The 19,224-nt window shown below is 35.6% G+C and overlaps 1 protein-coding gene across 9 annotated transcripts; it reads right to left on the bottom strand.

Moving 5' to 3' along the window:
* Positions 1-3: 3 nt before the first annotated feature.
* Positions 4-18,781, bottom strand: chkb (choline kinase beta). 9 transcript variants are annotated; one of them, XR_015514368.1, is made up of 12 exons: positions 18,115-18,781; positions 15,957-16,065; positions 15,641-15,754; positions 12,607-12,740; positions 11,560-11,664; positions 6,711-6,769; positions 6,495-6,579; positions 5,894-6,002; positions 5,027-5,249; positions 3,839-4,364; positions 3,624-3,705; positions 446-1,431 (listed from the first exon to the last, which is right to left on the bottom strand). XR_015514368.1 is itself a non-coding variant. In NM_001100012.2 (11 exons), exons 1-11 carry the CDS (start codon positions 18,519-18,521, stop codon positions 1,375-1,377), a joined length of 1,356 nt encoding a protein of 451 aa, NP_001093482.1. The 9 variants fall into 9 exon arrangements, 1 of the variants encoding a protein (NP_001093482.1); XR_015514367.1 differs by having other exon boundaries at positions 4-1,431; positions 3,839-5,249; XR_015514371.1 differs by having other exon boundaries at positions 4-1,431; positions 3,839-5,195.
* Between the last annotated feature and the right edge of the window lie 443 nt (positions 18,782-19,224).

The following is a 19,224-nucleotide window of genomic DNA, read 5'->3' as shown; positions in this document are numbered from 1 at the left end:
TGATTTTTGTTGTTGTTAATTTTTTAATGATCAAAAATATCGGATGCTTTCAGTCAGTGAACAAACAGAAATAAACCAGAGAGAAGTATAGAGTACAACCTGAATTAGCCAAAACAGTTTCAGAAATCATAAACATTAGTTCTAACTACACCATTTCAACATCATATTAAGAATATGAGGCTGGGTGCTTGTTAGAGTGGCTGACCCCAAAACACTCCTCAGTGTTTATTCGGCACAGACAAATACAAGAGCATCACACGTCAGATGCTCTCAATTTGATTTCTTTAAAGTACTGTAAGTATTTTTGAACGTGATGATCCCACCCATTCGCTGTATTTAGTTCATGTAGAAATTAATTTTACATTTTGTTGAACTAAACAAACTACACTTGCTTTGGACAAATAAAACAGATATTAAAATAAGCATAAAACAATTCAAACAAAGGAAAACTTTAGCACTTCTTCATATTTAGAAATGTGACAGATGCATTTTGTCAGTACATACAGCCAAGTTTAACCTCAAGAAATGATGTGCATGTACAATTAATACAAGACGGTTGTAGAGATAGTTATTGCTACATATCAATATGGCAGAGCAGAGATTGGTCAAATCCTAAGGAAAATGCAAAAAGGCAAAGCTCAATATTTTTTACAATTGCTAAATGAAAAACAGCCATATCATTTCAAGACGAAGAAACAGTAGTTCATGTGCCATTCTGAAACAAATTAACATGGAAATCCTGAGCTTAAAAAAATGGGTGCAATACATTTCACAGTTTGTAGATATATGGATGCAACATGATAGTTGTAAGTAGTTCTTCCCAACTCTGGGGGAGGATGAATAGTTTCCCATCCTCCATTTTTTCCTCAGAATGACAGAATAAACAAACATAAATAAACAAACAAATATTGACAAAGGTAGTAAATGAAACAAGGACATTAAAATGCAGAGATATTATTTGGACCCTGTGGTTTTACACAGAATCGATGAAGGGCAGGCTGATTCTTAATAGAATCAATAGATATTAACTGATAATTAACAGTTGACCACACGTGTAGGATAAGGTAAAAAACAAAGCAGCTATTATAATTATAAATAAAATACATTTTACAGTTTTTCTCGTATAGGTTCAAGCAGTAAATGAATTATATTAAGATTGCAATCAAGAATTGCAAATTTGTCATTTTTTATTAGGGAAGAGCCCTATAAAACATTGTAGACCTAAGATCTCAGGTTAGGTCAACCATTCTTCAGTCATATTCATTTTGTACTGTGCCCTCTCTTAAATAGTTAAAAAATAATAATAAAACAAAATCCACGTCTAAACTATGTGTTGCAACAGGAGATCCTGAAGTCCACACTCTACGTGCAATTTTAGGAAATGAGCTTCTTCTGTTTGAAATAGGTGTCGAACCTGTGCTGTGCATAATCCTTAAGGAAAAACAGAAAGGAATAGATAGTTAGTTAAAGAAGAAGTTAGTTGTCAAGGCCTGTTGTTTCAGTGATGAACATGTACTGTATACATAACCAGTGTTGGGGTAATGCATTACAAGTAATGCAAGTTATGTATTAATATTACTTTATTAAGTATTGAGTAAAGTAACATATCACTTTAAAAAAAAAAAAACAAGTAATGATCTTTGAGTTACTTTTCAAAACAATGAATTACTTTTTATTTTTAAGAATTAGCCTTTTAAAAAATTGCTAAATTAATGTAGTTGAATCCCACATTCAATGAAAGAATGCATTGATTAATTTGAACACATCGAAGAAAAGCAAAAGGGGAATGTCTCAATGGACAGTGTATATATATTTATAATTTTTTAAATAATAATAATAATAATAATTCGTTACATTTATATAGCGCTTTTCTGGGCACTCAAAGCGCTTTACACAATGGGGGGGGAATCTCCTCATCCACCACCAGTGTGCAGCATCCACCTGGATGACGCGACGGCAGCCATTTTGCGCCAGACCGCACACCACACACCAGCTGATTCGTGGAGAGGAGACAGAGTGATGATATGCCAATCATGATATGGGGAGGTTTAGGAGGCCATGATGGACAGAGGCCAGTGGGCAGATTTGGCCAGGATGCCGGGGTTAAACCCCTACTCTTTTTCGAAGGACATCCTGGGATTTTTAACGACCACAGAGAGTCGGGACCTCGGTTTAACGTCTCATCCGAAAGACGGCGCTTACTGAGAAGTATAGAGTCCCCGTCACTATACTGGGGCATTAGGACCCACACAGACCGCAGGTTGAGCACCCCCTGCTGGCCTCACTAACACCACTTCCGGCAGCAACCTAGCTTTCCCAAGTGGTCTCCCATCCAGGTACTGACCGGGCGCAGCCCTGCTTAGCTTCAGTGGGCGACCATGTGAGAGTTGCAGAGAGCTAGCTGCCTTTTTGACTTATAATAATAAAAAGGGACGAAGTGATTTTTTTTTACTAATAAGAAAAATTACAAAAGTAGCGGGAGGGCTGGGCTAAAATCTAAATTTCAATTAATTGAAAATTTTAACTCGATTGTGATTTAATGAACGATTATTTAATTTTATTTATTTTTTTTGTCCTCACAGTTCCCAGACAGGTTTTGTTGAGTAAATGTGCTCACATATCACAAGAGAGAGATCTTTGAATAAAGGGTGCATTAATTGATTTGAAAATACTGTAATTGAAGGAAACACACACACACACACTATCTACTATCTATGATTATTTATTGAACATCAACGTTAAACAACTGAATTTTAAACATATGTTGCCTAAAACGAACACTCTTTTTTTTTTTTGTGAAAAAATGAAAATAAATATTATTTATTATTTTCAGTGTTTTTCTTATTAGAAGTAGAAAATAAGCAGCATCTCTTCTAAATAAAATAACTCTTGTATATCCTGTACATATTATTTTAAACCATGCATTTCTTGTATCTTCTGTAAAAAAAAAATTTTTAATTAAAATATGAATTTTAATGTAATGGAAAATATGTCGTCTTGAGGCATGTCTGGCACAGCATCCAATCATCGTCAATGTAGTGCAAAGTAAGACAAAAGTAACAGACAGAGCGGGGTCACGTGACTCCACACTCAGTAGGGTAAGCAACTGAAAAAAAATGACCAGGAAAATTAGATCGACTATTGATTTAGAATGTCGATTTCCATTACATTTCGATTAATTGCCCAGCCCAAAGCAGCAAACACACTGCTGTAAACATTTATTAATCTGTAAATATAACATGTATAACTCTGGGGTCAGAAAGTTCTACAAAGATAGGATTCTGCTAAATTATTATAAACTTTTACTATTTTCAGTGTTAAGGGTGACGCATTACAAGCAACGCAAGCTGTTTAATAATAACATTTTTCTGAGTAACGCGTAAAGTAACATCACTTTTAAAAATTAAATATTAATATTTTACTTTTTTAAAAATGTTATCTTTTTAGATTAATTAATTCACTTTAAAAATAATTTGAATTAAAATTAGTGTAATCACATTTAATCACGGGTCAATAATATGCAATAAATTTGATTTGTGTTTCAGGTAATTTCATTGTAATTTTTAGTACAGTATAAGAAATTTGAGGTTGTGTGTGTAATGATACAGTGTTTAGAAGATTACCATGTATCCAAACTCGATTTTGGAGAGCTTAGCTTGAATAATGGACCATAAACCCCAGAGGAAATGAGACGCAAGGGCAAACCTGTTTGTGTGCATGCGAGTTCGAGAGATAAAAAGAGAAACAGAGAGAAAGGTTACTAGGTAGAGGTGAAAATTCAGCAAATGTTCTTCCCATGTTATGTCAACAAAAGTCTAATAGTAAACACGATTCCTACCGGTTAGCTTCGATGATCATGTCCTCTTCTATCCTGGCCTGGTCTGCTGGTGAAACACCCCCTTTTTCTGACAGATAGTGTCTGATAAAATGTAACTAAACAAATATAACATGTTTTTTTTTTTTTGTTAAATCTAGATATCAGATATCTTAAAAGACTTTCCAATGACTTCACATCAGGATTGAAATCTTAAAATCAAATATTGTGTCAATTAAATAAATATTGCGCCAATTATATAAACATTAAGGCAAAAACATATTACACTGTTAAATGTTAACCTTGTGTCAGTCAGGCTGACCTCTATGGAAGAGTTACTGGGTTAACCTTTGACACACTTTTTGTGTCACGTCAGTTCTAAAACTTTCCACTAGATGTCAGTTTTACCAAATGACAGCTGCACTAGTTACTCACCGGCCACTTTATTAGGTACACCTGTCCAACTGCTCACCGTGCAAATTTCTAATCAGCCAATCACATGGCAGAAACTCGATGAATTTAGGCATGTAGACATAGTCAAGACGATCTGCTGCAGTTCAAACAGAGCATCAGAATGGGAAAAAAAGGTGATTTTAAAAGGATTTAAAACGTGGCATGGTTGTTGGTGCCAGACGTGCTGGTTTGAGTATTTCAGAAATTGCTTATCTACTGGGATTTTCATGCACAACCATCTCTAGGGTTTATATAGAATGGTCCGAAAAAGAGAAAATATCCAGTGACCGGCTGTTTTGTGGGTGCAAATGCCTTGTTGATGTCAGAAGAGAATGGCCAGACTGGTTCCAGCTGATAGAAAAGCAACAGTAACTCAAATAACCACTCGTTACAACTAAGGTCTGCAGAAGAGCATCTCTGAATGCACAACATGACCAAACTTGAGGCAGATGGGCTACAGCAGCAGAAGACCACACCGGGTGCCAATCCTGTCAGCTAAGAACAGGAAACTGAGGCTACAATTTACACAGGCTCACTAAAATTAGACATTATAAGATTGGAAAAACATTGCCTGGTCTGATGAGTCTCGATTTCTACTGCGACATTCGTATGGTAGGGTCAGAATTTGGCGTCAACAACATGAAAGCATGGATCCATCCAATGGTTCAGGCTGGTGGTGTAATGGTGTGGGGGATATTTTCTTGGCACACTTTGGGCCTATTAGTACCAATTGAGCTTCGTGTCAATGCCACAGCCTACCTGAGTATTGTTGCTGATCATGTCCATCCCTTTAAGACCACAGTGTACCCATCTTCTGATGGCTACTTCCAGCAGCATAACTGGATCTCAGACTGGTTTCTTGAAAATGACAATGCGTTCACTGTACTCAAATGGCCTCCACAGTCACCAGAACTCAATCCAAGAGCACCTTTGGGATGTGGTGGAATGGGGGATTTGCATCATTGATGTGCAGCCGACAAATCTGCAGAAACTGTGATGCTATCATGCCAATATGGACCAAAATCTCTGAGAAATATTTCCAGTATCTTGTTGAATCTATGCCACAAATAATTAAGGCAGTTCTAAAGGCAAAAGAGGGTCTACCTGTACTAGTAAGGTGTACCTAATAAAGTGGCCGGCGAGTGTATGTGTACAACACATACATATCCACGGGTTAAACAAAAAACAATCCAAATAATGCTCAAAGTATATATATATATATATATATATATATATATATATATATATATATATATATATATATATATAATTTGTGCTGATGCTAGGCTGCTTGTGCAGATTTAATTTAATAATAATGTATATGTTTTAGGAAATTTGTATCCATCTCCTCCAGTATAAAAGGGACAAAAATAACTTAAAATTAGATTTTTTTTTTTATGTTTCATATATACATGTTTACTTGCCAATACAGGATAGTCTTTGATTTCCTCATTTTACATTTCACCCTGTGATATTTTATTCATGTAGATAATTACTTGACAGTATCGTTCTATAGATTTGATCTATATATACATTTGTGTGTGTGTGTGTGTGTGTGTGTGTATTCTGCCATAATATTAAGAATAATAATGATAGGCTGAGTAAGTGTAGGTGGTTGTGACTCACCTGCTGTTCTCTGTTAGGATAATTTTCCACCTTTGCCTTATAGAAAGGCCACTGGTCATATGTGTAGTCATAAATCCATTCACAAAAATGATTCCCAAAATCAAAGCCTCTGCATTTAGGGGGCAAAATAAAAGTTTAGGTTATCCAAGCTGCACGCATCTTAAACTGAAGAAATGCTATTGACATTTTCCAGAGGTGCCAATAACCTTAATTTAAATGAGGGCATAGGATTACAACCACCTAGTACCACTGAATCTATATTATCAGGGTTTATGCATGTCTTACCATATCAAGGATGAGGCTTTTAAAGACATTTTATAGACCATTAAGAAAGATTTTTTAAGATCTACACAAGAAAGTTTGTCTCACTTGTAATCGTAATACAGCTAATTAAATATGGGCTAAGAAAGAACTACAACCAAATAAAAAAATGAGTATTAATAGATAGAGATACAGGATATTATAGGACAATTAAGACCTGTTTACCACTATTTATATAATACCTTTTTGATTATGAATTGTTTTACATTAAGATCCAGTGGAAATCCTGCTATTGTTTGCATCACCCCTATTCACATGTATGCACATACTGCAGTTTTACCTGTAATTATAGCTGCTGTATTCAAAATCGATAAGCATTAGCTTGTCAGCTGAATTCTCCCGGCCGTCCAACATGAGAATGTTCCCTGCAGAACAGAGTATGGTTTTATAGGTGAAAGGGCAGATGTGTTGCATAATGGTACAACACAACTGACTGGCAGACCCATATCAGATAACCAGATCAGGCTGGCATGCATGTGTGAATGAGATCTTGTACCTTCCTGAACGTCATTATGGCAGAACACCACAGGAGAGGGGGTAGCTGCCAGCAGTGACCTGACCAAAAACAGATAATGTCTTACTTCATTATATTGGTTTTATCAAGCTGCTTTTAAAATGATTGTATAAAAGCACATTGAATAGAAAGAACAGGAACAGAACACACACACGCGAAAGCATTTCATTCAGAGAAGTGTTACACAATCATGTGTGTGATTGACCAAGCAGGCTGAGTATGTGCAGAATGCAGCTTCCTGTAAGTGTGTAAATCACTGATGCCTGGAACTGGATTAAGGGTGTTAACATGCAAATACACATACACTACTTTTCATTAGCTTATTGGAACAGGTTAAAAAAAAAAAGTTCTAAGATTTTTTTTTTTCTTTTATTTTGCAATGTTGCATAATCAAAAGTTATAATAAAGACATATCTACACCTTGGAATTATAAGGTTTTATCTGCCTTCTGAATGATTTTAAGATATTGAGCTTCAAAGTTTTTGCGGTCCGTATAGCAAACAGTATGTGTGTAACATTTGTTTTTTAAATAAAAAGACTTAAAATGTAAACAACTTAAAAAAAAAAAAATCTCATAATGTTCAAGTTCATTTATTTATAAAGCACATTTAAAAGCAGTCACAAGACTGACCAAAGTGCTGTACATTAGACAAGGTAAAAAGAAATAAAAAGACAATATAAAAGCATAGAAATAAGGCAAGAGAAACATTTGTAAATATATTTTTTAAAAATAGTGGTAGAATAAACTATTAAAATAATCTTAAAGAGCCAAGCTTAAAAGGTACGTTTTAAGAAGCGATTTAAAAATGGATAATGTTGGAGCCTTTCTAATCTCAGGGGGCAAGGGGTTCCACAACCGAGGACCTGCCACAGAGAAAGCTCTGTCCCCTCTATGTTTCAGCCTAGACTGTGGAACTGAAAGAAGATTCTGCTCACTTGACCTAAGAGATCTCACAGGAGTGTAAAGATGAAGCAGCTCTGAGAGATAGGATGGGGCTAGATTATGGAGGGATTTATAAACCAATAAAAGCACTTTAAAATCAATTCTGAATTGCACAGGCAGCCAATGATGTGTACTTTTTTCTTTTACGCACAAAGTTGTAACATCATGTTAAGCTTATATGTATGAGATCTAAAAAACACAGAAAAGTGGGGGGAAGGGGCAAAAAAATAGAAAGAAGAGGAGAGAAAAAAGTAAAAAAATTAAATTAAAATAAAAGAATTAAATAAGGGGGGTATTTGAGGTGTATTTACAAGGGTTCAATCACTGCTCTCTTGTTAAAGTACTCAATAAATGGATTCCATATTACACGGAAATTCTTTGTTTTATTTTTTAGGGAAAACCTTAGCTTTTCAAGTTGCAGACAGGACATGACATCCTTTATTAATGTGGAGCACCGTGGAGGATCTTTTCCTTTCCAATTTAGTCAAATCAATTTACGTGCCAAAAGGGTTATAAATGTAATCACTGTACGTTGATTATTAGATAAATCTGCATCATCGCTGACACCAAACATAGCTAAAATAGGCTCAGGGTATATGTGTTTTCCCAACACTTCTGATATAAATTAAACAACTGAAATCCAACAATCAACAATTTTAGAACAACTTCAAAACATACGACCAAACAATGCAAGGGTTTGATTGCATCTGTCACACAGTGGGTCTACGGCAGGGAACATCTTAGAGAGCTTTAATTTAGACAAGTGGAGCCGGTGCAGAATCTTAAATTGTATTAAACCATGCCTGATACACACAGAACTAGAACAAACTTGTTCCTGTGCTGCCTCCCATAGCCAATTTCCAATTTCTGCTCCGAGATCCTCTTCCCATGCCATTTTGAGATGCTTTAATGAAACATCACTTTCTAACTCAGATAATTTATTATATATAATTGAAATTCCTCCTTTCATAAATGGGTTCTGTAGAAAAAAAGGTTTCTATCAGGGAAGTTGGTGGTTCAATAGGAAATGATATAAAATTCTTCTGGGCAGAACTGTGAGCTTGTAAATATAAAAAAATGGGTACTTGACAGATCAAATGTCTGTTGTAATTGTTGAAATGTTTAAAAACAATTATCAATTAAATGATATTTAAATTAGTTGTAATTTAATAAGAATATGTCAATAACTCAATTTTGACAAAAATGTCAGACAGAACCTTAAAGTTCTTAGGTGACAGTACATCATGTTACAAAAGGTTTTTATCTGACATTAATGCTGAACTTTCTGTTTATTAACGAAACAAGAAAGAAAATGTTTCAGTTTCCAGATATATTACATAGCACAACATTTTTTAGCAATGATAATCAAGATCTCTTGAGAAGCAAATTGACATATTAGAACAACTTCTAAAGGATCATGAGACCTACAGACTAAAGTAATGGCTAGCTGCGGACAGAGTACTGAAAAATCATACTCAAGTAAAAGTACCAAGACTTGCCTAAAAACACAGTGCAAGTAAACATACCTATTGTAAATATTACTCAAAGTAGTATGAGTATTACGCTGTAAAAAGCTGATGCATTTACATCTAATTTGTGGATGTGTGTAAACGTAACATTCTGTAGTGCATAAGACGTTAATATTAGGTTAGATTTAGGTCTTGACGTCAGGTGACCAAAATTCAATTCAGGTTGTGTTGGAAAGTGACCAAAATCCAACGTCTAGCTAACATCTTAAACCAATGTCATATTGACGTCAAATACGGTTTCAAGTATGGTATGGTCAAATATTATTCATCAGGGATGGCAACCAAAATCCAACATCTAATAGACAAGCTTTAACATCATCAGATGTTGATATTTGGTTGATTTTAAGTTGGACATTGACATCGGTTGTGTTCTGACATCAACCCAATGTTTGTTTCCAAACAAAATGCAAAAACCCTACTGACGTTGAGGTACAACGCCAGTGCTTGCTGAGTGTTTAGGCCATTTCGGGGAACTTAAAGGGTCACGAAACACCAAAACACATTTTTTGAGCTGTTGACAGTCGTATATGTGTCCCACACTGCTAAAAACACTATTAGGACACCTATATTTCACTAAAAAGTGTAAATTGGTTGTTTTTGCGTTATTTCAAGCAAATTCGTATTTCCGGTTTGAAACTAATTTTTGAAGCTGCGTCACGACCATGACATAATAGCGTTGTATTCCAGCGTGCAGACTGGGCGTCTGTGCCAGAGTGAGTCTTATTACGTCTTACAGTGTGATGCATTAATGCATGAGTAAGGCTTGGTTCAAACCAATCAGCGTGCTCTATTGTGCAACTTCATTAATATTCATTGCTGTCAGAGTGTAGACGGCAGAGACGCCATGTTGTGTTGGCAAAACAAGCGTGAAGTGTTGCTTTTATTGTTTGCTGCCGTTAAGTTTTGTTTTCATTTTCTCTCTGTGAGAGCGCAGACTCACGTGTGGATTAACAGTGTACGCGACGCTTGACAACAATAACTTACGTGTCTAAGGAGGATTATTGTTCACCTGAGAGCTGTTCTCATCTGCAAACGCTGAGATCTGGATTCGCTTGTGGTCTCCTCTAAATAAAGACGCGGCTCTAGTTGCTGGTGATTGTCCTGTCTCTACAGATTTGGTAAGTGAGCAACCAGTGCTCTTTGTTTATTCAGTTTGTATTTTATTCGTATCAAACAAACTATTGCACCAGTGTAAACAAGTTAGCACTAACAGTTACAACCAAACTATAACCTCGTGTTGGATTTTGTGACCGGAATAACACACGCTGCTTTCTGACGCTACCTGCCGTGTGCATCTAAGTTTCCGGGAAATGCTGAGTTTTTTTTTCTCTCATTCACCGTGCGGTATCAAACATTGCATGAAAAATACACGCTTAGAGCAGCTCCTCGAATCAAATATCTCGTTTGTCGGGAGGGACATGAATGAATTCCCTGAATGAAAGAGCCAAACTGCAGTTAAAGTCCACCATTTAATAATTTGGCAAATAATTCGACAACAGATGTCCATGTAAACACAGTCACATTGTCCGCTGTGGTTGTGTGTTTTGACTCTAAAATTCAGCGCACCCAAATAGACACTCACACACCAAGCCTCTTTTCTTCCTCCGACACACCCCCCTAAACAGAGCTGGACACGCCCACTTTTCTGACTTTTTCCATAGTAGAGGTGTGAAAACACCCTGCTGAAACGAGGGGGTTTCATGGCCCTTTAAAGTAAATATCCGTCATCTTTTTATCAGTGACATGTTGAAAACAGTCTCCGGGTCGATAAGTGTAAAGATTTTGGACATCTTGAACATTTTTTAATGCTTACAAACAGTTTGCTGCAATTATATATTGCCCATGTCTTGAGGGAGTTCATTATGATGAGATTTACCTTCTATGAGGGATTTGATTGAACAGGAATCACAAAACTGATTTTTCTACTCAGCCAATCCCCATAGACAAGAAACAACAGTGACTGCAGGTTGAAGGAAAGTAGTGGAGTAAAAGTACCATTACTGCACTAAAAATGCACTCAAGCAAAAGTAAAAGTATAAATTTTTAAAACTGCTTGGTAAATTACAATTTCTGAAAAAACTACTCAATTATAGTAGCGTAAGTATTTGTATTTTGTTACTTTACACCACTTGTAATGGCACCTAAAAATCTGCCTTTGCAAATTGTTTAATATATTTAATAAATTAAATATATTATATCAAATAAATGCAGTCCTGAAAAAATCTTGCTGACCCCAAAACTTTGAACAGTGTTGTTTACATAGAGAAAACTGAATATATTGAGTACTTGATCTGTGACGGCGGCATGTTTTCCAAATATCCTTTCAGTTTCTTTTATGCACTGCACATATCTCTCTCACCTCAGACTTTCCAGTTCTGCAGGAAGATCATACTTCATCAGCTTGTTGAATTTCTTGATGTGAGCTTCACGCACAAATTTCAATGTCTTAACTTGATCCATATACCTGTTTAGAAGGACAAACGCAAACAGTCATTTAAATACTGAAGCCTATTAAAACACACACACACACACCAAAAAAATTTCCTCTTTATTTCGTTCAAATATAATTTTAGAAGATCGTGGATGACTTCCTAAATTAAGTGTCATCAAAATGTCTATTTTCCAGATTAAACTAGTTCAGACTGTCTTTCTATGTTTTATCGACTAGTAATATCTTTTTCAGTAAATTATTATAAACCCATTTTCAGGGTTTATGCATGTTTCACCATATCAAATAGAAAGCTTTTAAAGACATTTTATAGACCATTAAGAAGAAATTTAAGATCTACACAAGAGTGTTAGTCTCATTTATAATTGTAATACAGCTAATTAAATATGGACTAGTAAAGAACTACAAACTAGGGCTGCACAATATATTGTTTGAGCATTGATTTCAGAATGTGTGCACCCACAATGGTCACATAGATCCCTATAGATTATAGATTAATTTTATTATTATTATTAAAAATAATATTATGATGATTAATCTACATATTTATCTAGGATAAATGCATGCATTGAAGAATCACCTTTGACCTTGTATTAGAAAAGGAAGGTTATGCGTGTTAACATAACCATGGGGTTTTTAGGTAAATTGAAGACATTTATAAGACAATTACCTGTCAAAAGTTCCAATCAGCCATTTTAAAATTCTATTATTTGTTTGAAAGTATTATGAAACTGATTTCTGTGTCATCAAAATGTCTGTATTTTCCAGATCACATTAGCTCTTATCTTTTCAGACTATTATTTTATTTTTATTAATAATAATATTATTAATCCACATATTTATCTAGGATAGATGCATGCATTTAAGAATAACACATATCACCTTAGACCGTAAAAAGCAGGAAGGTTATGTGTGTTGACATAACCATAGGGTTTTAGGTAAACTGATGACATTTACCTGTCAATGGTTCCAAACAGCCATTTGGGCTCCTTGTTAAATGGCATCTCCATGCCATGGAATCGTGCCATCTTACTGGCTATTTCGGCTGAGATCTGAGAGTATGACAGCTGCTCTGTACGCAAACGATTGCTCTGTAGAAGAGGGGCAGATATTGCATCATTTTCACTTAGAAACAGAAAACTTTTCATGCATGCATGCATTGGTGGGGAGGGGGGTCTCTGCTAGGGCTTTGTGATTTGGGGAAAAAAATAAAAAATAATAATGATTTCTTGACCGATATTGTGATTTTGATTTGATTTGCGATTTAATTTTGTAGTCACTGAACTGAAAAGATATTAAGTAATATTAGCAAACAACTCTGAAATTGTACTTTGCTTGCTACTAGATTGAGTGTCACTGGCAATACTTTTAGTTGACTTTTTAGCAAGATACTCCTCATATAGCCATCTGTGGTGCTTTTTTAGGTGCTGGTTGTTGTATTTCCTCGTGGCATTGGCAAGAATTCTACGACAGCTCTTACAAATTACCTGGTTTTATTCAGTGTCTGTGACTTTGAAACCAAGATATTCCCATATTACAGACGTCCTGTTTTTCTTTGATATTATTCCTTTACAGTGTTGCCAGATGTAGCAGAGTGACTCCAGCCCAAAACCTAAAACCCGAGGTCTTATTGAGAGATCACGACTGTTGTATGTTTTTGTATTTTGTACGTGAAGAACAGGGGTTATGGTATCTCTTTGGGAGATCATAACAGGTTTATAAATGAAGGCCGGGGCTGGCGGGCACGCCGTTGCAAAACTGTCCAATTTTTCACTACCCGCCTAGGCCATTTTTTACCCACAAAAAACTATTTCAATCTGGCAACACTGTTCGCTTATCAATGCTTTTGTAGTGGCAGACGCCATCATCCCACTTGTCCGCACTTTCCTGTTTGTGGATGTTCCTCATAGTTCAGTTTCACAATTTTGATTGGGTAGAACGAAAGTGTGCTCACTCAATTGGCTAGTAAAACTGTCACACACAGATGGCAGTCTTGCATTTTCTCTGGGTGGGGGAAGATAAGTAACATATAATTCGCAGCCTCTTTCCATTAGCTAATCGCAACGTTTCAAACTGCGAATTGATTTTAATTAAACACACAGCCCTAGTCTTTGCTATTATGTGAAAATGATTATGCAAATCTGTATGCGTATTGTGTGTTCAGTTCTACATAGACATGAGTGAATACTTGACTAAAAGAAAAGCAACAATGGTGGACTACAGTACAGTATTCAGTTAAGGGTAGGGTTGTAACGGTATGAATTTTTCACGGTATGATAATCGTCTAAAACAATACCACGGTTTGACGGTTTCGCGGTATACGGTATGTTACAAATGTTACAAAATAATAGAACAGTGAAGCAAATTTGACTTTTTCCAAATAATATATTTTTAGTTACTATAAACAACACCACTTACAATGAACAAATAAAAATAAGAAAATAATAAATAATGTGTCAAAGTCCAAATAAAGTCCAAATAAACATGGTGCAAATCCTCAGTAAAAAATAGATATAAATATTTACTATACTATAAATAGTTACATAACGAAACTAGATTCAATATGGAACATCCTCAGGTTTTATGTGCCAGCATGGATATGGTTGTCTATGAATATGGATTTCGATATGGTTGTCTGCAATGCAGACTGACAAACCGCTGCATCTTCATTTGCGTCTTTTAAAAACAGCAAGAGCAGCACTTCGTCTTTGCTGTGTCACTGTTTTGTCATGTTTCTGTGCTGCTGTGCATGCAAAAGTACTTAGTATGAGAATTATTTCATGCCAAACTTTTTTTTTTGCGCTTTATTTAGCCGCGCATAAATGTATGCCTTTCTCTCATTCCGTGTTGTTCAAAAAGCTTGGTCCACAAACAAAAGCGAAACCTATGCTTATTGGTTGTGATATAGCGAGTTTGAACCAATCTGGGCATGGAGGAGGGATAATGCATCAATGTATCATGTCTGATTTGTCCGGAGACACAGTGACGAGCGTTTCTTTGTCAAATCAGCGTTGTCAAATGTTGATGACGTAACCGCACTGATTCCGGAGCCTCTGAAAGTCCGCGAATGTTATGTGATGCAGCACTGGAAAGCTGAGATTCTCTTCTTTATGCCAATCTTTGAATTGTATGAATCGGATCAGCGGATCAAAAGTTATTAAACATTTAAGAGCAATACTTATTTTTAGCCGCGGGCGGCTGTCTCGGTCTTTAAGGGTTAAAACCGTTGATATGCAATTGTTCATGGTATGATAATCGTGCACGTTCAAATCGTGGTAAACCGTCATACCGGTATATTGTTACAACCCTAGTTAAGGGGGGTCTATATAATGTAACACCCTTACATTATATAGAGTCTAGTCACATTAATGTGACCACCTGTCAAAAGCCAAAATAACCAGCATTCGTAGCACAGAATGCTGTAAGATGGGCAGGAAGAGAGTCAATGAGGTTTTGGAAGGTCATTCATAGGGATGTAAAAGCCATGTCAACCAGTTTACATGGTTGAGGATCCAAGGCAAAGACAATCTGATCAAGGTGGTCCCACAGATTCTCAATTGGGTTCAAGTCTGGTGTGTTTGAGGGCCAGATGAGTGCTGTAAACTCATCCTGGTGCTCTATGAATCATGCACTTAAACCTGTAATGCATTGTCCTGTTGGAAGATACCCTTATGTTGAGGAAAAAACATGTAGGTATGTAGAAATGGACATGGTCCACAAGGACAGAAACATACTTCCATTGATCCATTGTGCCTTCCACAATGATGAGTGCACCCAGGGCATGCCATGAAAACATTCCCCAGACCATTTCTGGCTGACGTTGAAAGTAGGTGTTGGTTACATTAATTTGACTGGACTGTGTACTTGCAGAAAGGGGCTGAATGTGCAGTGTTTCATCTAAAACTTGTGGCATGACTGCATTATTCGAGTGTAGCTGTGTTGAAACTTTAACTTTACAACATGCATGTAGTATCTTAGATTTTTGACTCACGGGCAAATACTGCTCCAGACGACCCTCTGGGAAAATGCCATAGAGACGCGGGCCCAACTCTCTCTCTGCTAAAATGGCAAACATCACACTTTCCAAAACAAGTGAATCCACGCCCTGTGTGTTTGAACATAGAGAGACTAATGCCTTTGAGCAAACACCCATAGCATGATTAGATAGCCATTAGTTATATAAGATCAATGAAAAACAACGCTGGGCAATAAACATCTCGTTCAATATACAGACTCTTATCAGCTTATATATTTTCACAGCAGGATTTTTGGTCTACTTGACTTATGATGATGTCAGCGTGGCCTACCTGTAAAATGGCCCCATAGATACGGAGCAGAACTCTTCGAGGTTCAACCCCGGCCGGCTTAACATCATCTGGTAAACTGCACATGTACAGCAGGTTACTGAGTCCTCCACTGCAGATACATTATAGAGCGATTTCTAGTCATGGATTACAACTGAGGGAGATTTCATGGTAATAAAGAAAAATAGAGAATAATTCACGTTTACTTGTATATTGCTTTTCACAATTTTTATCATTACAAAGCAGCTTGTTAACAATACAAAATAACTTTGATTAACCTACATTGAAAGTCAATTTTTAAGCAATGTAAAAAAAAAAGAAAAGTGTACGGCTAAAGTCCTCGAGATAATAATATCAGTTGCTCATATAACAACCTTCAAGATCCACTGGACTGAACAAAGAGGTCAAGCATGGAGTTTCTAAACATGGTGGTAAAAAGTTTTAATACAAATTGTTGATTCATTATGTTTCTTAACAAAACATAATGATTATTACACATTTTTACCATTATTTACAGAAGATACTCAATAGTGTGACAAAAGTTTATATGCCAGTATATTCTGTCAGGCATATTTAAGACGAGAATGATTTGATGACATTTAAAATGAAGATAATGGTGCAGCTAACAAATAAATACTAATTAATTGTCATTTTAAATCTTTATACTTTGCTTTCAAAGCCCTCAGTGTCTCCTTTATCAGGAATAAGTTTTTACTAATTTAAAATTCAATAAAAAAGTAGTATCATCATGACTTCTGTATATATCTCAAGTACAGGTCAGAAGACACTTTACTCATACACACATATACACACACACACACACACACACACACACACACACACACACACATATATATATATATATATATATATATATATATATATAGTTGAAGTCAGAATTATTAGTCCCCTGAATTCTTAGCCCCCCGTTTTATTTTTTTCCCCAATTTCTGTTTAACAGAGAGCAGATTCTTTTAACACATTTCTAATAGTTTTAATAACTCATTTATAATAACTGATTTATTTTATCATTGCTGTGATGACAGTAAAAATTATTTCACCAGATATTTTTAAGACACTTCTATACAGTTTAAAGTGACGTTTAAAGGCTTAACCAGGTTAATTTGGTCAACTAGGCAGGTAGTGTAATTAGGCAAGTTATTGTGTAACGATGATTTGTTCTCTAGACTATCGGAAAAAATATAGCTTAAAGGGGCTAAGAATTTTCACCGTAAAATAGTTTTTAAAAATTTAAAACTACTTTTACTCTAGCCAAAATAAAACAAATAAGACTTTGTCCAGAAGAAAAAAATATTATCAGACATACTGTGAAAATTTCCTTGCTTTGTTAAACATGATTTGGGAAATATTTAATAAAGGAAAAAGAACAAAAAATCAAACAGGGGCTAATAATTCTGATTTCAACTTCATGTGTGTGTGTGTGTGTGTGTGTGTGTGTGTGTGTGTGTGTGTGTGTGTGTACACCCCCCACAAATCTTTCAATTAAAATTAATATTTTCTTTAGGATGCTTTACAATATTATATTTGTGCATATACATTAGTTTATTCAGTACTGAAGTCAAATCTGGAGGTAATCTAACAAAATAACGTACAATAATGTTTCAAAAACTAATAACCCAAATTTATATGCTAGGGAAAAATATTAAATAATTATTATTTTTAAATAGCAAAAATCAAGAGAAACATTTTTTTTTTGCAATATTTCACATAAATTTTAATGTATTATCTTTCTATTTCTAAAAATATTGTGTGCCTAAAATATTATTTTAATAAATATATGTTTATTAAATCTGTTTTGTTCAAATGGAACAATATATATTACCCATACTCACTGAGAAATGGATAAAAATATTCATTTTTTAAATGGGGTGTAATCGTGTATATATATGCTGATAAATAATATAATTTGTCAATTTAATTTGATGGGAAAAAAAATAGAGTCATTGCCATTTTTAAAGTGAGATCAAATTATGTAGCAAATGATCATAAAATGTATACTTCTTTTAAAGTATAATCTTTACTGTAACATTTGACTCATTTATTTATTCACAAATACATTGTGCAGAGTAGAAACCAGACAACTCCCAGATCTAGCAGCATTTAACACTAAATAACTGTATGATATTTACTGAAAAGTTACCTGACTATTTTAATCTGGAAGTCATGCTCCGTTATAACTTTCCATGACCCGGACAGAAAGTCACGGCACCAGCTGAACGCCCTCCTCCTGGTATCCGGGTCCACATCCACGTTACGCCCGTCCTGGTGGGACTCCGCTTCGGAGTCATCATCCCCGTTTGTGCCTCTGGGACTGGCCGATCTCGGGTGTCTTTCTTCCGCCACCATCAGCGAGTCTCCACCAACGAGTCTGTCCGAATCCGCGTCATCCTTTACGCGTATGCCCACATTTCCAGCTGTATCACTCAAGCACTTCACTGTCTGGCCAGAATTCATAATCTTACGCGCTAGAAATCCAATGTGTATTAAAGAAAGTGAGAGAACGGAACCGCTATAACGAAGTGCTCCGACACGCCCCAGAAGCAGCATTAAACGAGCATGAATTAACGCACATGTAAGTTACCGCTATCACTAGCGCACAATGAAACATATGCCCGCGAATACAGAACAACGTTTAAGGCGAGAGAGAAACTACCGGTCGATTAAACGTATCCAAAAAATAATGCTATGTTTCCACATGACCGGCTACGACGTATTAAGAAATCCTGAAGGCTGTTAATTAAACATCTTCGCACTACAACTTCTACTACTTCCTAGTCAAGTAACCGCTAGCGTTGTCATTGCGGATCGTCTTTAGATGATTGGCAGTTATTTTAACCAATCAGTTTTGGAGAATGCGTCACACAACCAAATTTGAGTACCGCCCCCATGAATTCAGACCTATGATTGGTCAGTTCTAAGACGACTACAATGAGAGGTGGGAAATGTAGTCAAGTTAGCAAACTGTATTACAGTAGTGTGTTGAATTAGTGTTACGGTAAGATCTACTAATGAGTAACTGAACTATGTTTACTATATACTTTAAAGATGTTATTTATAATGGCGTAATTACACTTTAAATGTTTTTAAAACGTTTTAGAAGCATTTAGAAAAAAATAGGCCTGTTTAATAATGCAATATTCATACATTTAAATTTTATTTATTGCAAAGTGGGAATTGTTAGATTGTTTTATTCATATTTGTGTATATTTTGCATTTTATGGCTTTTAGTTAGCCTCAAGTTAGTAGAATT

Source organism: Danio rerio, chromosome 18 (assembly GCF_052040795.2).
Source record: "Danio rerio strain M-AB ecotype USA chromosome 18, GRCz13ab, whole genome shotgun sequence".
Lineage (NCBI taxonomy): Eukaryota > Metazoa > Chordata > Actinopteri > Cypriniformes > Danionidae > Danio > Danio rerio.
Note: the sequence above shows the minus strand (reverse complement) of the source record. Positions and strands in the feature narration are given on the sequence as shown.